At 39.2% G+C, this 21176-nt stretch overlaps 1 protein-coding gene across 3 annotated transcripts in view; it reads left to right on the top strand.

Moving 5' to 3' along the window:
* Positions 1–21176, top strand: part of CFI (complement factor I) — a 59948-nt gene that overhangs the window by 30702 nt on the left and 8070 nt on the right. The window contains exons 4-9 of one of the 3 annotated variants that reach the window (XM_025385433.1): positions 10034–10209; positions 11088–11201; positions 11343–11453; positions 13790–13813; positions 13973–13993; positions 18395–18430. In XM_025385433.1, coding sequence (XP_025241218.1) covers positions 10034–10209; positions 11088–11201; positions 11343–11453; positions 13790–13813; positions 13973–13993; positions 18395–18430 — 482 coding nt within the window. The remainder of the gene's footprint in view (positions 1–10033; positions 10210–11087; positions 11202–11342; positions 11454–13789; positions 13814–13972; positions 13994–18394; positions 18431–21176) is intronic. The other 2 variants (XM_025385434.1, XM_025385435.1) reach the window with 2 other exon arrangements.

Below are 21176 nucleotides of genomic sequence, written 5' to 3'. Positions count from 1 at the left end.
ATCTTTCTGTGTATTAATTTCCACATATATAACCTAAGAAAATTAACTATGTGCATCATAGCATTGCTATGAGGATGATATGCATTCATGTTTACCCAACACTTGGAACCCTACTGACCACAAAGCATGGATAATAAGTCTGTTGAAGTATCTGGACGTGAATCCTTTAGTGATTCTGAGAGTCACAAACACATTCATTTCTGTCTGTCTCCTACTCATCTACAATTATGTACATTTTTTCACACTTAGTATCGCTTATATACTGGGTGTGAGTATAGTTTTTAGTTATATAGTTTATAGCATAAACTATAGCATCGTTATACTATACTATATATGTATTGTTAAACTATACTATATACTATAAACTATACAGTGAGTATAAACTATACAGTTACAGTATAAACTATATAGTTAGGATAAACTACAGTTTATAGTTTATAGTATAGTTTATAAACTATATAGTTTATATACTATAAGTATAGTTATAGTTTATATACTTATAGTTTATATACTATGTAGTTTATATATACTATATAGTTTTTATGTACTGTATAGTTTATATACATATAGTTTATACTATAAGTATAGTATATAAACTATATATAAACTATACTATACAGTATAGTTTATAGTTTAGTATAAACTATATAGTTTATATATAACTAGTATAGTTTATAGTTTATATAGTTATAGTTTATAGCATAGTTTATATATGCCTTTTCTCTTTTTTCCTTGATAAACCCTGTAGAGGTTTTCGTATTTGTAAAATGGTCTTTTGTTTCTTTATCTTCTACTTCATCAATCCTTGCTGTTATCTTTGACTTTCCCTTCTTTTCCCTATTGCATTTTTTCTGATTCCTTGAGTTGAATACTTGCCTCAACGATTTTCAATTTGTCTTACTTTCCTAACGTAAACATTTAAGATTAAACATTTCCCTCTAGGTAATGTTTCATCTACATGCTATCAGCCTTCATAAGTGGTATTTTATGTATTATTTGGTTCAAAATATCTTCTAACTTTCAATATAATTTCTTCTTTGCCCCATATGTAATTTAGAAGTTTTCTTTATTATAATATTAGTTTTAATTAATATGTTAGTTTGCTTTTGGTTAACTTTGTGTTATTGATTTTCTTATTCTGTGTGGTTAGAGAACATGCCTGTAAGATAACAATTTTTTCAAATATTTGTTGAGACTTGCTTTGTGGTTGAATATTTTTCAAATGCTCCACATGCAGGGTTCTAGATAATAGATATGTTACTCATTATTAATAGAATTAGCAAAGTTGTTAGCTGCTCTGTTTAGATTTTTTTCTATTTCTTTACTTTCAATCTTCCTATGTCTTTAGATTTTAAGCATGTTCCTTATAAACAGCACATATCTAGATTTGTTTTAATTCAATGTTTACAATCACTGTTAACTGAAGAGTTTAGTCCATTTACATTATTATAATTACTTATATTGTTGAATTTATTTTTTCTCTTGTTTTTAGGCTTATTATTTACCCTGCTTTTTGTGTGCTTTTGTCTTTTTCCTTTTATAATTTCTACTAAATTAAAGATTTTAAAAAATCTTTCCTCTTTTCCACCTCTAGTTGGTTTGATGATTATGCATTATATTTCTATTTCTTTAGTTTCATTTGAATTTATACCATAAATCATTGATTTAGGAAGTCCTCACCATCTTCAGTAATAATAGAAAAAAATGTAATTAACCCATCAAGTTTTTAATATTTAGTTCCACCTTATTTTTCTATATCCCAGAAGTTAATCGCTATGATGATATAATAAGCCATTATCGCTACTGTTAAGACAATGCTTACTCAGATTTACTTCATGTTTACCAACTTCTTGGTTTGTTCCTTCTTTCTGGATTCAATTTTCTTCTTCTTAAACCACATCTGCTAGTAGTTCACTAGTGAGAGTCTCTTATATTGTTAAATTAAGCTATAGGCTATTTCTGAGTTTCATCAGTTTGTTACCTACAACTTATGGTTCAACCTACTAGTAGATTCTCTCAGTATTTGATTTCTCAGTATTTTGCTCTTATATAAGCTCTTGAACAGACATCTCTAATTTTAACCAGCGCAGATTTCCCTTACTTCCTTAAGAACTCATTGAGGAAAACGATGGCATTTTATATAGTATTTTTTTTTATTATACCTTAAGTTCTAGGGTACATGTGCACAATGTGCAGGTTTGTTACATATATATACATGTGCCATATTGGTTTGCTGCACCCATTAACTCATCATTTACATTAGGTATATCTCCTAAAGCTATCCCTCCCCCCTACCCCCTCCCCACAATAGGACCTGGTGTGTGATGCTCCCCTTCCTGTGTCCAAGTGATCTCATTGTTCAGTTCCTACCTATGAGTGAGAACATGTGGTATTTGGTTTTCTGTTCTTACGATAGTTTGCTGGGAATAATGGTTTCCAGCTGCATCCCTGTCCCTACAAAGGACACAAACTCATCCTTTTTTATGGCTGCATAGTATTCCATGGTGTATATGTGCCACATTTTCTTAATCCAGTCTGTCACTGATGGACATTTGGGTTGATTCCAAGTCTTTTCTATTGTGACTAGTGCCACAATAAACATGTGTGTTCATGTGTCTTTATAGCAGCATGACTTATAATCCTTTGGGTATATCCCCAGTAATGGGATGGCTGGGTCAAATGATATTTCTAGTTCTAGATCCTTGAGGAATCGCCACACTGTTTTCCACAATGTTTGAAGTAGTTTACAGTCCCACCAACAGTGTTAAAGTGTTCCTATTTCTCCACATCCTCTCCAGCACCTGTTGTTTCCTGATTTTTTAATGATTGCCATTCTAACTGGTGTGAGATGGTATCTTATTGTGGTTTTGATTTGCATTTCTCTGATGGCGAGTGATGATGAGCATTTTTTCATGTGTCTGTTGGCTGTATGAATCTCTTCTTTTGAGAAGTGTCTGTTCATATCCTTTGCCCACTTTTTGATGGGGTTGTTTGATTTTTTCTTGTAAATTTGATTGAGTTCTTTATAGGTTCTGGATATTAGCCCTTTGTCAGATGAGTAGATTGCAAAAATTTTCTCCCATTCTGTAGGTCGCCTGTTCACTCTGATGGTAGTTTCTTTTGCTGTGCAGAAGCTCTTTAGTTTAATTAGATCCCATTTGTCGATTTTGGCTTTTGTTGCCATTGCTGTTGGTGTTTTAGACATGAAGTCCTTGCCCATGCCTATGTCCTGAATGGTATTCCATAGGTTTTCTTCTAGCGTTTTTATGGTTTTAGGTCTAACATTTAAGCCTCTAATCCATCTTGAATTAATTTTCGTATAAGGAGTAAGGAAAGGATCCAGTTTCAGCTTTCTACTTATGGCTAGCCAATTTTCCCAGCACCATTTATTAAATAGGGAATCCTTTCTCCATTTCTTGTTTTTCTCAGGTTTGTCAAAGATCAGATGTGTGGTATTATTTCTGAGGGCTCTGTTCTGTTCCATTGGTCTATATCTCTGTTTTGGTACCAGTGCCATGCTGTTTTGGTTACTGTAGCCTTGTAGTATAGTTTGAAGTCAGGTAGTGTGATGCCTCCAGCTTTGTTCTTTTGGCTTAGGATTGTCTTGGCAATGCGGGGTCTTTTTTGGTTCCATATGAATTTTAAAGCAGTTTTTTCCAATTCTGTGAAGAAACTCATTGGTAGCTTAATGGGGATGGCATTGAATCTATAAATTACCTTGGGCAGTATGGCCATTTTCAAAATATTGATTCTTCCTATCCATGAGCATGGTATGTTCTTCCATTTGTTTGTGTCCTCTTTTATTTCACTAAGCAGTGGTTTGTAGTTCTCCTTGAAGAGGTCCTTTACATCCCTTGTAAGTTGGGTTCCTAGGTATTTTATTCTCTTTGAAGCTATTGTGAGTGGGAGTTCATTCATGATTTGGCTCTCTGTTTGTCTGTTACTGGTGTATAAGAATGCTTGTGATTTTTCCACATTGATTTTGTATCCTGAGACTTTGCTGAAGTTGCTTATCAGCTTAAGGAGATTTTGGGCTGAAACAATGGGGTTTTCTAAATATACAATCATGTCATCTCCAAACATGGAGAGTTTGACTTCTTCTTTTCCTAACTGAATACCCTTGATTTCTTTCTCTTGCCTGATTGCCCTGGCCAGAACTTCCAACACTATGTTGAATAGGAGTGGTGAGAGAGGGCATCCCTGTCTTGTGCCAGTTTTCAAAGGGAATGCTTCCAGTTTTTGCCCATTCAGTATGATGTTGGCTGTGGGTGTGTCATAAATAGCTCTTATTATTTTGAGATACATTCCATCAACACTGAATTTATTGAGAGTTTTTAACATGAAGGGCTGTTGAATTTTGTCAAAGGCCTTTTCTGCATCTATTGAGATAATCATGTGGTTTTTGTCTCTGGTTCTGTTTATATGCTGGATTATGTTTATTGATTTGTGTATGTTGAACCAGCTTTGCATCCCAGGGATGAAGCCCACTTGATCATGGTGGATAAGCTTTTTGATGTGCTGCTGGAGTCGGTTTGCCAGTATTTTGTTGAGGATTTTTGCATCGATGTTCACAGGGATATTGGTCTAAAATTCTTTTTTGGTTGTATCTCTGTCAGGCTTTGGTATCACGATCATGTTGGCCTTGTAAAATGAGTTAGGGAGGATTTCCTCTTTTTCTATTGATTGGAATAGTTTCAGAACGAAGGGTACCAACTCCTCTTTGTACCTCTGGTAGAATTCGGCTGTGAATTCATCTGGTCCTGGACTTTTTTTGGTTGGTAGGCTATTAATTATTGCCTCAATTTCAGAGCCTGCTATTGGTCTATTCAGGGATTCAACTTCTTCCTGGTTTAGTCTTGGGAGAGTATAAGTGTCCAGGAAATTATCCATTTCTTCTAGGTTTTCTAGTTTATTTGCGTAGAGGTGTTTATAGTATTCTCTGATGGTAGTTTGTATTTCTGTGGGGTTGGTGGTGATATCCCCTTTATCATTTTTTATTGTGTCTATTTGATTCTTCTCTCTTTTCTTCTTTATTAGTCTTGCTAGCGGTCTGTCAATTTTGTTGATCTTTTCAAAAAACCAACTCCTGGATTCATTGATTTTTTGGAGGGTTTTTTGTGTCTCTATCTCCTTCAGTTCTGCTCTGATCTTAGTTATTTCTTGTCATCTGCTAGCTTTTGAATGTGCTTGCTCTTGCTTCTCTAGTTCTTTTAATTGTGATGTTAGGGTGTCAATTTTAGATCTTTCCTGCTTTCTTTTGTGGGCATTTAGTGCTATAAATTTCCCTCTACACACTGCTTTAAATGTGTCCCAGAGATTCTGGTATGTTGTATCTTTGTTCTCATTAGTTTCAAAGAACATCTTTATTTCTGCCTTCATTTTGTTATGTACCCAGTAGTTATTCAGGAGCAGGTTATTCAGTTTCAATGTAGTTGAGCGGTTTTGATTGAGTTTCTTAGTCCTGAGTTCTAGTTTAATTGCACTGTGGTCTGAGAGACAGTTTGTTATAATTTCTGTTCTTTTACATTTGCTGAGGAGTGCTTTACTTCCAACTATGTGGTCAATTTTGGAATAAGTGCAATGTGGTGCTGAGAAGAATGTATATTCTGTTGATTTGGGGTGGAGAGTTCTGTAGATGTCTATTAGGTCTGCTTGGTGCTGAGTTGTGTTCAATTCCTGGATATCCTTGTTAACTTTCTGTCTCGTTGATCTGTCTAATGTTGACAGTGGTGTGTTAAAGTCTCCCATTATTATTGTATGGGAGTCTAAGTCTCTTTGTAAGTCTCTAAGGACTTGCTTAATGAATCTGGGTGCTCCTGTATTGGGTACATATATATTTAGGATAGTTAGCTCTTCCTGATGAATTGATCCCTTTACCATTATGTAATGGCCTTCTTTGTCTCTTTTGATCTTTGATGGTTTAAAGTCTGTTTTATCAGAGACTAGGATTGCAACCCCTGCTTTTTTTTGTTTTCCGTTTGCTTGGTAGATCTTCCTCCATCCCTTTATTTTGAGCCTGTGTGTGTCTCTGCATGTGAGATGGGTCTCCTGAATACAGCAAACTGATAGGTCTTGACTCTTCATCCAATTTACCAGTCTGTGTCTTTTAATTGGACCATTTAGTCCATTTACATTTAAGGTTAATATTGTTATGTGTGAACTTGATCCTGTCATTACGATATTAGCTGGTTATTTTGCTCACTAGTTGATGCAGTTTATTCCTAGCATTGATGGACTTTACATTTTGACATGTTTTTGCAATGGCTGGTACTTGTTGTTCCTTTCCATGTTTAGTGCTTCCTTCAGGATCTCTTGTAGTGCAGGCCCGGTGGTGACAAAATCTCTAAGCATTTTCTTGTCTGTAAAGGATTTTATTCCTCCTTCACTTATGCAACTTAGTTTGGCTGGGTATGAAATTCTGGGTTGAAAATTCTTTTCTTTAAGAATGTTGAAGGCCGGGCGCGGTGGCTCAAGCCTGTAATCCCAGCACTTTGGGAGGCCGAGACGGGCGGATCACGAGGTCACAAGATCAAGACCATCCTAGCTAACATGGTGAAACCCCGTCTCTACTAAAAAAATACAAAAAAAAAACTAGCCGGGCGAAGTGGCGGGCGCCTGTCGTCCCAGCTACTCGGGGGGCTGAGGCAGGAGAATGGCGTGAACCCAGGAGGCGGAGCTTGCAGTGAGCTGAGATCTGGCCACTGCACTCCAGCTCGGGCGACAGAGCAAGACTCCGTCTCAAAAAAAAAAAAAAAAAAAAAAGAATGTTGAATATTGGCCCCCACTCTCTTCTGGCTTGGAGAGTTTCTGCCGAGAAATCTGCTGTTAGTCTGATGGGCTTCCCTTTGTGGGTAACCCGACCTTTCTCTCTGGCTGCCCTTAACAGTTTTTCCTTCATTTCAACTTTGGTGAATCTGACAATTATGTGTCTTGTAGTTGCTCTTCTCGAGGAGTATCTTTGTGGCGTTCTCTATATTTCCTGAATTTGAATGTTGGTCTGTCTTGCTAGGTTGGGGAAATTCTCCTGGATGATATCCTGCAGAGTGTTTTCCAACTTGGTTCCATTTTCCCCCTCACTTTCAGGCACACCAATCAGACGTAGATTTGGTCTTTTCATATAATCCCATACTTCTTGGATGCTTTGTTCATTTCTTATTCCTCTTTTTTTTCCACACTTCTCTTCTCGCTTCATTTCATTCATTTGATCTTCAATCACTGATACTCTTTCTTCCAGTTGATTGAGTTGGTTACTGAAGCTTGTGCATTTGTCACGTATTTCTCGTGTTACGGTTTTCATCTCTCTCAGTTCTTTTAAGGTCTTCTCTGCATTGATTATTCTAGTTATCCATTCATCCATTCTTTTTTAAAGGTTTTTAGTTTCTTTGCACTGGTTACATAATTCCTCCTTTAGCTCTGAGAAGTTTGATTGACTAAAGCCGCCTTCTCTCAGCTTGTCAAAGTCATTCTCCGTCCAGCTTTGTTCCATTGCTGGTGATGAACTGCGTTCCTTTGGAGGGGGAGATGTGCTCTGATTTTTTGAATTTCCAGCTTTTCTGCACTGCTTTTTCCCCATCTTTGTGGTTTTATCTGCCTTTGGTCTTTGATAATGGTGATGTACTTATAGGGTGTAGGTGTGGGTGTCCTTTCTGTTTGTTAGTTTTCCTTCTCACAGTCAGGACCCTCAGCTGTAGGTCTGTTGGAGTTTTCTTGAGGTCCACTCCAGATCCTGTTTGCCTGGGTATCAGCAGCAGAGGCTACAGAAGATAGAATATTGCTGAACAGCAAGTGTTGCTGTCTGATTCTCACTCTGGAAGCTTCGTCTCAGTGGTGTACCCTGCCATGTGAGGTGTGAGATGTTGTTCTGCACCTAGTGGGGGATGTCTCCCAGTTAGGCTACTCAGGGCTCAGGGACCCACTTGAGCAGGCAGTCTGTCTGTTCTCAGATCTCAACCTCCGTGCTGGGAGATCCACTGCTCTCTTCAAAGCTATCAGACAGGGGCCTTTACCTCTGCCGAGGTTTCTGGTGCTTTTTGTTTAGGTATGCCCTGTCCCCAGAGGAGGAGTCTATAGAGGCAGGCCGGCCTCCTTGAGCTGAGGTGGGCTCCACCCAATTTGAGCTTCTTGGTAGGTTTGTTTACCCACTTAAGCCTCAGCAATGTCGGGTGCCCCACCCCCAGCCTCACTGCCACCTTGCAGTTAGATCTCAGACTGCTGTGCTAGCAATGAGGGAGGCTCCGTGGGCATGGGACCCTCTGGGTCAGGTGTGGGATATAATCTCCTGGTGTGCCATTTGCTAAGACCCTTGGTAAAGCGCAGTATTAGGGTGGGAGTTACCCGATTTTCCAGTTGTTGTCTGTCTCAGTTTCCCTTGGCTAGGAAAAGGGATTCCCTTCCCCCTTGCACTTCCCAGGTGAGGCGATGCCTTGCCCTGCTTCACCTCTCACTGGTCGGGCTGCACCAGCTGACCAGCGCTGATTGTCTGGCACTCCCCAGTGAGATGAACCCAGTACCTCAGTTGAAAATGCAGAAATCACCCGTCTTCTGTGTCACTCACACTGGGAACTGGAGGCTGGAGCTGCTCCTATTCGGCCATCTTGGGTGTGCCCTCTTATATAGTATTTTTAGATATTTTTAGATTGGTACATTTTTCAGATTATTAACCTGTAAGATTGCCTCAAATGGCTCTTGTTTGTTCTCATTGCACAGCCTCATGGTCTGAAATAATTACAAATCCTGGCTTCACCTTGTTTTACTTTTGCCTTTTATCCTAGTTAGTCTAATATTTATATTGTCATTACTGTTCTATTTTTGTTTCCATTTACCTGATGCATCTTTGGTCAATTTTTTTATTTTTAACCTATTTTCCCCATTTACTTCTTTTTTTTTTTTTTTTTTTTTTGAGACGGAGTCTCACTCTGCCGCCCAGGCTGGAGTGCAATGGCCGGATCTCGGCTCACTGCAAGCTCCGCCTCCCGGGTTCACGCCATTCTCCTGCCTCAGCCTCCCGAGTAGCTGGGACTACAGGCGCCCGCCACCGCACCCGGCTAGTTTTTTGTATTTTTTAGTAGAGACGGGGTTTCACCGTGTTAGCCAGGATGGTTTCGATCTCCTGACCTCGTGATCCGCCCGTCTCGGCCTCCCAAAGTGCTGGGATTACAGGCTTGAGCCACCGCGCCCGGCCCCCCATTTACTTCTAAAGAGAAGCAAGGAACTATTGAATGTCCTAGAAGAATAGTTCACTGTAAATCATCATCTCTAGGATGATACGTCACTGAGGCAGTCTCTTCTCACAAATTCTGAACAAATTGAGAAGTCCAAGCAATGGCACACAGATGCCAAAATAGCACCTTAATACTGTCAAGGCTGAAGTGAAGATGTAGCTTACTGTAAAAGCAAAATTGACCTATAGGAATTAAACTAACCTAACCTCCCAAGTCTTAGGCAATAATTGAACCAACCACCTAAAGTTTACAGCATGGGGCAGGCAGAGAGATTACCAAAAGGAAAAGATGGAAAATCTTTTTTTTTTTTTTTTTTGAGACAGAGTCTCGCTCTGTTGCCCAGGCTGGAGTGCAATGGCGTGATCTCAGCTCACTGCAACCTCTGCCTCCTGGGTTCCAGTGATTCTCCTGCCTCAGCCTCCCGAGTAGCTGAGACTACGGGTGTGGGCCACCACACCCAGCTAATTTTTGTATTTTTGGTAGAGATGGGAGTTTCACCATGTTGACCAGGCTGGTCTCAAACTCTTGACCTAGGTAATCCACCCTCTTTGTCCTCTCAAAGTGCTGGGATTGCACGTGTAAGCCACCACCCCCAGCCAAGTTTTAGTTAATCTTTACAAAATCCAGTGAGGTACTTATATTGCCTTTTATAGATGAAGGTATTGAGGCTCAGAGTTTCAGTATCTTGCCCAATCTGTAACTCCTATATAGAGAATGAGAAGACATTACTCTAGTTTCTTACCTGCTACAGTAGGGTTATACATGCCAAGTACAGTTATTCTACCATAATGTTTTCTTTATTCTATTTGCAGAGGTGCTGATAGTGAAAGAAAGTTTAAGTTGTCTCATCTCTCTATAAAGTCCACTGAATGTCTACATGTGCATTGCCGAGGATTAGAGACCAGCTTGGCTGAATGTACTTTTACTAAGAGAAGAACTGTGGATTACCAGGATTTAGCTGATGTGGTGTGTTACACACAGAAAGCAGGTTGGTGGAGTATTTGCCAGTTATTTTCCCTTCCTTGAAGGTTGTTTATTTTACACCAAGCCTATAGTAAACAAATGATCGATGCCTAGTTGCCAGTCACAGAGGCAATAATATAGATTATATCAAGTTTTGGGCTTTAGAACCTAAATTGGTGCCTTTCCCCATTGTACCATTTGCCATTCAAACATTGCCTCTCTACAGGTTCATAAATGGGAAGCAAAGTTACCTGATTCCCCTTGCTTCATTTGATCATCTGGATTAAAGTTACTATAGCAAGCACAAGTCAATCAAACATAAGAAGAAACCTCAGCATCTCCTTTAAATGGGCCAGCATATATGAATTTATTTAAAACCTTTAAGTGACCACATCGGTGCCTCAGTTTTCAGGCAGTCATTGCCACTTTTCTCCCCCTTCATGACACCGGAATATTTTAGTCATATGTGTAGTTTTAAAGACCAAACCTATACCCATCCCTTTTCAGTGCTAAAAACAAGTACCATCAAAATGTAAACAAATGGCACTGCCCAAGCAAGTCTTGGGAGTAGGGGTGAGGATGAGTGTAGCAGCATGAAAGAAATGGGTGGAAACCAGTGTTTGTCAGTGTCAGCATGTACTCTTCATTCCTCCCCATCTCAGCAAATACAGACTTTCACAATAAATACTGACTTTCAGAGATAATAAAAGAGCCTCCGTAAGCCAGCTTTGACATTTATTTTCTGTGTGAGTCATATATACTATGTTGATAACACCGATACATTTTATACATTTTTTTGAAGTTTAACTTTCTCTTAATGACTCAGTTATCCCAAAAATCTGATAAAGATGTCATGCCACCACTCCATAAATACATTTCACAAAGATAATTCCTGCTTTACAGATTCTCCAACGAATGACTCCTTTCAGTGCGTGAATGGGAAATACATTTCTCAGACGAAGGCCTGTGATGGTATCAATGATTGTGGAGACCAAAGTGATGAACTGTGTTGTAAAGGTAGACATAAATCTAGCCTCTAAATCCTCTACATTCATTTTTCTGACTAAAAGAGGAAAAACAACTTTACTATTGAATTTCAGATTGTGCCTCATTCAATTTTAAGGAATGAAAAAACCTCTCCTACTTATGTTTGCACAGCATGCCATGGCAGAAGCTTCCATTGTAAATCGGATGTTTGCATTCCAAGCCAGTATCGATGCGACGGTGAGGTGGACTGCATTACAGGGGACGATGAAGTTGGCTGTGAAGGTAATTTAAAGTCTTGGAGTGACTTTTTTCATTATTGAATCCAGGGATTCTGAAACTTTTCTTTAGGTAAAGTATAATCTTAAGGGGACCATAGATGGGTGTAGCAGTAGGAACACTGAGTGGGCATTTGCAGAACTATGGAATGTTCATCTCCCCATATTTTCATCCACTGAATATCTGCTTGTTATTTCAGAACTTTCTATTAAAAGACGTTCTCACTGCACATACAAAAAATAGACCATTAGAACCAACCCCTAAGTACCCATTTTCTACCTGCAAGTTATTGATAGTTTGCCCATCTTGTTTATCTGTCTTCCAATTTGTTTGTATGTATGTTTGTTGGAGTATTTTATTTTATTTTATTATTTTATTTATTATTACTTTTTTTGAGGTGGAGTCTTGCTCTGTTGCCCAGGCTGGAGTGCTGTGGCACAATCTTGGCTCACTGCAACCTCAACCTGCCAGGTTCAAGCGATTTTCCTGCCTCAGCCTCCCAAGTAGCTGGGATTACAGGCACCTGCCACCATGCCTGGCTAATTTTTGTATTTTAGTAGAGCAGGGTTTCACTGTGTTGGCCAGGCTGGTCTCAAACTCCTGACCTCAGATGATCTGCCTGCCTCAGCCTCCCAAAGTGCTGGGGTTACAGGCATGAGTGACCGCACCTGGCCTCTTGGAGTATTTTAAAGTAAATTTTAGATATCATATCACATCATTTATATGCATCTCCAATGATAAAAGCACTATATATATATATATATATATACACATATACACCATTCTCTCAGTATATCTGAAATCTATTTTAGATATAATAATTCACTATATTAATAATTCACTAACATCATTTAGTAACAGCCATGTTCAAATTTTATCAACTGTCTCAAAAATGTCTCTTTTGAATGAATATATTCAAATCACGATCTAAAAGAATCTCAATGTTCTGTTTGGTTATTACATTTTCAAAGTCTTCTTTATTCATCAAGAGTTATCTTTCCCCACCTCCCTACCCCAATTTTGTTCATACTATTAATTTTTTTTTTTTTTTAGAGAAACTGAGTCACTTGCCTATAGGATACTTCTTATTCTGGATTTAAAGAGACTTGATTATAACCAAGGTTTTGAGCTTCAAGTCAATGACAAACATTTTTTTTAAAAGCAAGGTTTAATATCTTAGGCAAGAATTCTTTTTATTTTCTTTTTTTAAGACAGAGTCTTGCTCTGTTGCCTAGGCTGGAGTACAGTGGCACAATGCAGGCTCACTGCAACCTCTGCCTCCTGGGTTCAAGGGATTCTCCTGCCTCAGCCTCCTGAGTAGCTGGGATTATAAGCATGTGCCATCATGCTTGGCTAATTTTTCTGTTTTTAGCAGAGACAGGGTTTCACCATGTTGGCCAGGCTGGTCTCGAACTCCTGGCCTCAAATGATCTGCCTGCCTCGGCCTCCCAAAGTGCTGGCATTACAGGTGTAAGCCACTGTGCCTGGCCTTAGGCAAGATTTCTTGATGAGTCTTGCATGTATTTCCTATTACACATCATGTCTTTGTGTCTGGTTGTCCCTCCTCTAGTGATGCTAAGATGATTATTTGATCAACTTGATGTGTCCATTTCAAAGCGCCCCACAATATTTTGCCTAATGGCTTTAGCAGCCTTTTGAATTGTTGCCTACATCCATTTTGTCAGTAGGGGCTGTAAAATGGCAATTTTTAATTTTATCATGCCTTCTGCACTTATTAACTAGAAATCTATTGAGAGGCAGAATAATGCTTAATTCTTTCCTTTTACTTACCAAGTTTCAAAGCAATGAGTTGGTGTTCTGGATACGTTATCTCCAATGGTGAAAAATATTCTTATGTACCTATTCTAGGCTATACAGACTGACTCTTTGCTTCCATCAGTGCTTTCTGGAGGAAAAATCTCTTTATTATATTTATTCATTTACTTGATGAATATTTATTCAGTTGCTACTATGTGTGCCAGTCCCTGCCTTAGGTGCTGGGGTTCCATTAGTGAATAACATTTCAAAAATCCCTGCCCTGGCCAGGCTCAGTGGCTCACACCTGTAATCCCAACACTTTGGAAGGCATGTTGCTGGGATTACAGGCATGAGCCACTGCACCTGACCTCCTTTTATCTTTTTAAAATCTATTTCAAAAACACATTTGGCCAACTATCATTGTTACTTCAGTTTACTCTTATTTAGGGATGAGCTCTGCCTTTGCATTTTAGTAATGCTTCTAACTATTAAGTTGTACTGATCTGAAATTTAATAATTTGTGCATATTTTATTCAAATCAAAACGATCTCTTTGCTATAGTGAGTTTTTTGTTTTGTTTTTAGCAGCTAGACATCCTACAATTCAAGGTAAATCTATTCTTACAAAAAAATTCTATTACTGAAGAAAACAGAAATAAGGTGCGATGGTTTTCATGACATGTATAGTATATTGATATAGTGTGCATTTTCTCCCAGTTAAAAATTATCCTTTGATAAATTTTTTGGTTTTGGTTTTGTTTTCTTCAGGCTTTGCATCTGTGGCTCAAGGTAAAATTTTTATTACAATTTGGGGATATTAAAAAATTGAAACAAAACTCAGGTTCTATGGTCTTCTTATATTTTAATGTAACTGTTAATGGAGCATGATATGACCACATTTTAGCAATAACCCAACCTGAACATTAGTTTAGGCATAGAGGCCTTTTCTCAGTGTGATAAACTCACTCTCACACACCCCATCCACAGCCTGCTGACCAAAACACCACCCAGAGTGGACTCTTCCCTGCCCATTTCACCTTTGCCGAATGCCTTTCTCCTCTTCATTTTCCCTCAAAATCAAGGTAGTGCCTCAAGGAATTGCAACCAGAGAAAAGATAACATCTTTTCATGATAGGCATTTTCTTATTTACTTGCATCAGCCAGATGTCCCCAAATCCTCTAGCTCTTTGGGACCACCCTTTTAAAAAATATTCATGCAAACGGCCGGGCACGGTGGCTCACGCCTGTAATCCCAGCACTTTGGGAGGCCGAGGCGGGCGGATCATGAGGTCAGGAGATCAAGACCATCCTGGCTAACACGGTGAAACCCCGTCTCTACTAAAAATACCAAAAAAAATTAGTCGGGCGTGGTGGCGGGCGCCTGTAGTCCCAGCTACTTGGGAGGCTGAGGCAGGAGAATGGCATAAACCCGGGAGGCAGAGCTTGCAGTGAGCCAAAACTGCATCACTGCACTCCAGCCTGGGCAACAGAGCGAGATTCCATCTCAAAAGAAAAAAAAAAAGAACTAGAAAAATATTCATGTAAAATGACTTACATCCCCAGTTCATATAATGTCAAAGTTCATGATCCTCCTCAGGATTTCTTTCTTTCTTTTTTTTTTTTTTTGAGACAGAGTCTCAGTTTTGTAGTCCAGGCTGGAGTACAGTGGTGCGATCTCAGCTCACTGCAATCTCCACCTCCCGGGTTTAAGCAATTCTCTGCCTCAACCTCCCGAGTAGCTGAGATTACAGGCATGTGCCACCACACCTGGCTAATTTTTATATTTTCAGTAGAGATGGGGTTTCACCATCTTGGCCAGGCTGGTCTTGAACTTCTGACCTTGGGATCCACCCGCCTCGGCCTCCCAAAGTGCTGGGATTATAGGCATGAGCCACCTCCTCAGGATTTCTTAGGATTTCTGAGGGACTGGCTAGCTCAAGACCACCCTTTACTCTAAATGCCTATTATTTCACTGTATTCTCTCTCACTGGTCATTTTGCCCTCTGAAGCTGCTGTTCCTCCTCCTCCTCCTCCTTCCTCTGCTTCTTGTTCCTTTTTCTCTCTTCTTCTTTTTCTCCTCCTTATTCTCCTCTTCCCTCCTCCTCCTCCTTCTCCTCTTTCCTCTGCTTCTTGTTCCTTTTTTCTCTTCTTTTTCTCCTCTTTCTTCTTCTCTTCCCTCCTCCTCCTTCTCCTCCTTCCTCTGCTTCTTGTTCCTTTTGTTCTCTTCTTCTTCTTTTTCTCCTTCTTCTTCTTCTCTTCCCTCCTCCTCCTCCTCCTCCTCCTCCTCCTCCTCCTTCTCTATTCCTTTTTTCCCTCCCTCCCTCCCTCCCTCCTTTCCTTCCTACTCCCTCCCTAGTTTCAGATCTCAGGGGCAATGTGATGCGTTAATGGTACTCCTCAGCTGCTTATACATGATCATCAGGGGTCAAGCAAGGTCCCTGTCTTGTTTGACTCATTTATGCCTCTTTATCACTATACCTTACATCCGTTCCTCTCCCCTGATAGGCAATCATTTCTAAGTGACTTAATATGTACGTCTTTTTGTTTGCATGCATTCTTATCCAATGTGTATTGTTGTTTTGCAAGCATACATTTTTTATTCATATAGTATTGTGTTGTAGATCTGTATTTCCTTTTTTCTTTTCACAACTCATTACATTTTAAAGACCTGTCTGTGTTACTTTGTGTTCATCTAATTTGTTGCTTCTAACTGCTGCATAAAATACTCCACTGTGTTTATCTTGCACAATTTACTCTCCACTTTCTCAGTAATGGACTTTCAGCCCACAGTCATACTGTGATGAATATCCTCTCCTTAAGTGTGTGTGGGAGGATTTCTTTGAGGCATCTAGCTGGGCGTCTTCTTTTGTGTTGCTATAACAGAATACCACAGACTGGTTAATTTATTAAGAAAATAAATATATTTCTTACAGTTTTGGAGGTTGTGAGGTCCAAGGTCACAGGGCCCGCATCTGTTAAGGGCCTTCTTGCTGCATCATCCCATGGCAGGAGGTGGAAAGGCAAGAGAGCAAGGGAACAAGAGGAGTCCGAACTCACTTTTATATATAACAAGCCCACTCTCACTACAACTAACCCACTCCCGAGATAACGACATTAATCTATTCATGAGGGAAGAGCCCTCATGACCTAATCCCTTCTTATTAGGCCCCACTTCCCAACACTGTTGTGTTGGGTATTAAGTTTCCAACACATGAATTTTGGGGGACACACTCTCAAACCATAGTAGTAAGTTGAGTCTTGGAGTATGCATATCCTTAATTTAACTACCAGTGCCTGTCTGTTCTTTGGCAGTGCTGTTATATACCAGTCGTTACTTCCACCAATAATGCCTGAGGGTTCTCTTCAACCTCACCAACGTCAAGCATGTTTCTCCCCCTGTCAAGTGATGGCATTGTTTATTAACTTGAATTTTTATATTAACAAATGATTCTGAGTTTCTCTTCATGTGTGTACTGACTTTTTAGTTTCATCTTCCTTTTCTTTTCTCTATCCTTTCACTGGTTCACATCCTTTGCTTAATTTTATATTTCTTTCATTGTAATCTTTCTTATTGATTTTGCAAGGGTTCCTTTTACAGTCTAGAAATTAATCCATCATCAGTTTTAAACATTACAGATACCGTCTTCCATGCTGTCTCTCATCTGTTAACTCTATCCATGTGAGATTTGTTGAATAGAAATCCTTAATTTTTATATAATCAAAGATGTACTAGCTGTTCTTCTAATACCTAGTACACCTCAGCTTTGATTATATAAAATCAAGTTAATGCTGTTCTTCTAATACCTAGTACACCTCAGCTACACTTGACTTTCCCATCTTCCTTTGTTGGGTATTGAATGTAAATATTTGAGTCGTCTCTGAATCACAAGGGTGCTTTTGTAAATGCATCTGAGCAAAGCCTCTCTCTGCCCTAGAAAACAACTTAGGTGTGTGGCATAACGAACACTCATAAACCTGTCCCAAAGAGAACTTGGCAAGCTCAGTGACAAGACACAGGAATGCAGCAAAGTGACGCTGCCATTCTGAGCTATGCTATCCCCAGCCATATCCTCATCCATGACAGAGCAACATGTTGGTGGGAATTCGCCTTCAGATACCCAGGTCAAGGAAATATGATTCTGTCCACAGAAATGTTCTAGGATGGCAGAGCAAAGATGAAAACATCTGGTATAACTTCAAGAAAAAAATCTAAAAAAAAAAAAAAAAAAAAAAAAAGATTTTTTTTTTCTCGTTTACTTCTGCATCCCAGATGCCTAATGCTAACCCATACCTGTACAAACTGAGAGGAGCCTTTTTCCTGTGAGCCCAGGACTCCCTTGGTCAGTGCTGATGACCGCTCCCTACCTTATGTAAACACCTTGGGTGGCTGGGTGCAGTAGCTCACGCCTGTAATCCCAGCACCTTGGGAGGCTGAGACGGGTGAATCACGAGGTCAGGAGTTCAAGACCAGCCAGACTAATATGGCGAAACCCCGTTTCTACTAAAACTACAAAAATTAGCAGGGCGTGGTGATGCGTGCCTGTAATCCCAGCTACTCGGGAGGCTGAGGCAGGAGAATCGCTTGAATCCAGGAGCTGGAGGTTGCAGTGAGCCGAGATCTCGCCACTGCACTCCAGTCTGGGCAACAGAGTGAGACTCTGTCTCAAAAAAATATATATATATATTTTAATACATATATTTTATATAAATATCAAATATATAATATATAATTATATAATATAAAATGTAAATAATATATATTATATTTATATAATATATATTATATATTTATTTATATATAATAAATATATCATATATACTATTTTATATATATAATATATATATTAAAAAAACACCTTGGGGATGCAAAGAGTTGAAAGAGAAGCCTTCCCCTTCTGGGCTGTGCATTTTGCTCGTTCTAACTACAGGAAACTATGACACTATGAGTCTCAACATTCACTAGTACCAACAGATATCTCTAACTTGTGCCAGCAATTTCTATACAGTGCATCTTGAGCCTTTACAATGACCTAATTATAGAAAGGAAATAAGATGACATGCCTTGGGGATTTTGTACAGTCCTTTATAAAAGGGAGGCCAAGTTTTAAGGCAGAAAATTATAATCAATGTTGATTTAAGTTTGACCATAATTAACAACTTTAAACATTGGATTCTTTTTTTTTATTATAGAAGAAACAGAAATTTTGACTGCTGACATGGATGCAGGTAAGTTAACATTATACTTTTTTATTGGTGGCTCACTGGTTTAGGCTGTAATTTCAGTGTCATTTGCATGTATATATAATTGATTCAAGCAACAATTAATTTTGGTATCAATTTAAATTTAAAAATATAACGTTATTCTTCTCCTTTCTGTATCACTTTTAAGAAAAGTAAGCTAAAATGATTCTCGAGAATTGCTTTTAAAACTAGATTAATTCATATGGCTAATTTTGAAGTGAAAACAATACTCCAATCCTACATAAGCTTTTTCTATTTGATACGAACTTTGCCAGGTCAGTTTTGTCAAAAAACAACCAGCTCTCAAGCATGACTCATAATTTTTTGAAACAGAAAAAATAATAGATGTTAATTGAATTAGCCATTCTTTCACAATGTTTTAAATCATGGTAATAGGAGACCTTTGAAGATCTGTACCTTGGCCAGTTGTGCGCTAAAAGCCAAATTAAATTAAAGTATTAAGTTCCCGGGAAGATAGCAATTGATTAGAGATTTCTAGTCAGACAGACTTACATTAAATCCTGACTCAGTTATGTATTAGCTATAAAAACGTAAGACTTGAGTAACTTAACCTCAAATACAAATTGGGAATAAAATAGCTCCGTCAGTGGGATTTTTAAATGAAGTTCATGTAGACTTCTTTCTAATTGTCAGTAACAAAAATTAAGTAACAATGTTTAAAAATCAGGCAATGAGTAAAAGATTTAAGGCCAGGCACAGTGGCTCAGGCCTGTAATCCCAGCACTTTGGGAGGCCAAAGCAGGCGGATTACTTGAGGTCAGGAGTTCAAGATCAGCCTGGCCAACATGGTGAAACCCCATCTCTACAAAAATATAAAAATTAGCCAGGCATGGTAGCAGGTGCCTGTAATCCCAGGTACTCAGGAGGCTGAGGCAGGAGAATCGCTTGAACCTAGGAGGCAGAGGTTGCAGTGAGCCAAGATTGTGCCACTGCACTCCAGCCTGGGCAATGGAGTGAGACTCCATCTCAAAAACAAACAAAAAAAAAGATTTAGATCTCAAAGCTATGGATATTAGTCAAAAGGGATTTTCAGCAATGTCCCTTTATTTTTACTCAGGATAACATTCATTTTCAGATACTACCTAAGCTGGTTTCACAGTCCTCAGAGCATGAGATCCCTCTTCCTTCAAAGGTCTAAGCAAAAACTTGCCATCACAATCTTCCCCCACCCCAGTTCTTAGGATGGGTGAGACCAAAAAAAAAAACCATCTTCTATCCATGTGTTTCACAGTGGGCAGGTTCACACAAATCTGCCCCCAAAGTCTAAGGAAGTTGAGAGGCCAAAGAAAGAGGCTAACATATCCGGTTCCTTACAAAGAAACATTTAATAGGGACTTTACTAATGGAAGCCATGTCTGTGTCCTGGACAACAGTGAGACAAGATGGTGGATCCTTGTGCTAGTTCTCTCCGGACCCAGAGATTGTATACTGTAGGGGAGGGGCACACATGCTTCAGAGCTAATGGGTAGCAATTTACCATAAGGGCAGGATTTACAGTAAGTGCATGCTCTTATACAGGGAATAATAGATAAACTGGAAATCTCAGCGGCCTTCCCAGAATTGGGGTTAATCAGAAGCTAACATGGCAGATTAGTATCCAAGATGGAGTTGCTTTAGCCTCCATACCACAACCACTTTTTCTTGGGGGCCTAACTTTTTTGGTATGCCCAAAATTATTAACAGCAATATTCATTTTCCTTTCTCATCTGGGGCTAAGAAAGAAGTTTACTAAAATTTTCATGACATGTTAAAATATAGAGAAGAAATAAAGGGATATCTTTTACTTTCTTCAATCATCATAAATTCTTTGGAAAATTCATGTCATAAACTTTGCTCTACCATGTTTTCTCATGACAAATGTGCCAGACGTCTGCATGCTCACAGACAGAGGAAGAAAACATTGTCACATGTCAAATGGCTAAAAACACTCCCCAGCCCGCTAACCCATTTGTCCCGGGGTCACTGGCACATCACCTCTCAGGGTTAATAGGATGATTAAATGAGATAAACTATATACAAAGACTCAGTATGGGGCCTGGCGTATAGAAAGTACTTAATATGACTCTCACTATGTTAACATTGATACTAATAAAAGAGTTCCATATAAATAGCCTCTAGAAACTAAAAACTATGGCTGGGCGTGGTGGCTCACGCCTGTAATCCCAGCACTTTGGGAAGCCAAGGCAGTTGGATCACATGAGGTCAGGAGTTCGAGACCAGCCTTGCCAACATGGTGAAACCCCATCTCTACTAAAAATACAAAAATTAGCTGGGCGTGGTGATGGGCACCTGTAATCCCAGCTACTTGGGAGGCTGAAGCAGGAGAATCCCTTGAACCCAGGAGGCAGAGGTTGCAGTGAGCTGAGATCATGCCACTGCACTCCAGCCTGGGCTACAAGACTGAGACTCCATCTCAAAATGAAAAGAAAGAAAGAGAGAGAGAGAGAGAGGAAGGAAGGAAGGAAGGAAGGAAGGAAGGAAGGAAGGGAGGGAGGGAGGGAGGGAGGGAGGGAGGGAGGGAGGGAAGGAAGGAGAAGGAAAGAAAGCAGGGAGGGAGGGAGGGAGAGAGAGAGAGAGAAAGAGAAAAAAAGAAAAGAAAAAGAAAGAAAGAAAGAAAGAAAGAAAGAGAAAGAAAGAAAGAAAGAAAGAAAGAAAGAAAGAAAGAAAGAAAGAAAGAAAGAAAGAAAGAAAATAAAAGACACAGTTTGCT

This window comes from Theropithecus gelada, chromosome 5 (assembly GCF_003255815.1).
Source record: "Theropithecus gelada isolate Dixy chromosome 5, Tgel_1.0, whole genome shotgun sequence".
NCBI lineage: Eukaryota > Metazoa > Chordata > Mammalia > Primates > Cercopithecidae > Theropithecus > Theropithecus gelada.
This window is presented reverse-complemented; position numbering and strand designations above follow the sequence as displayed.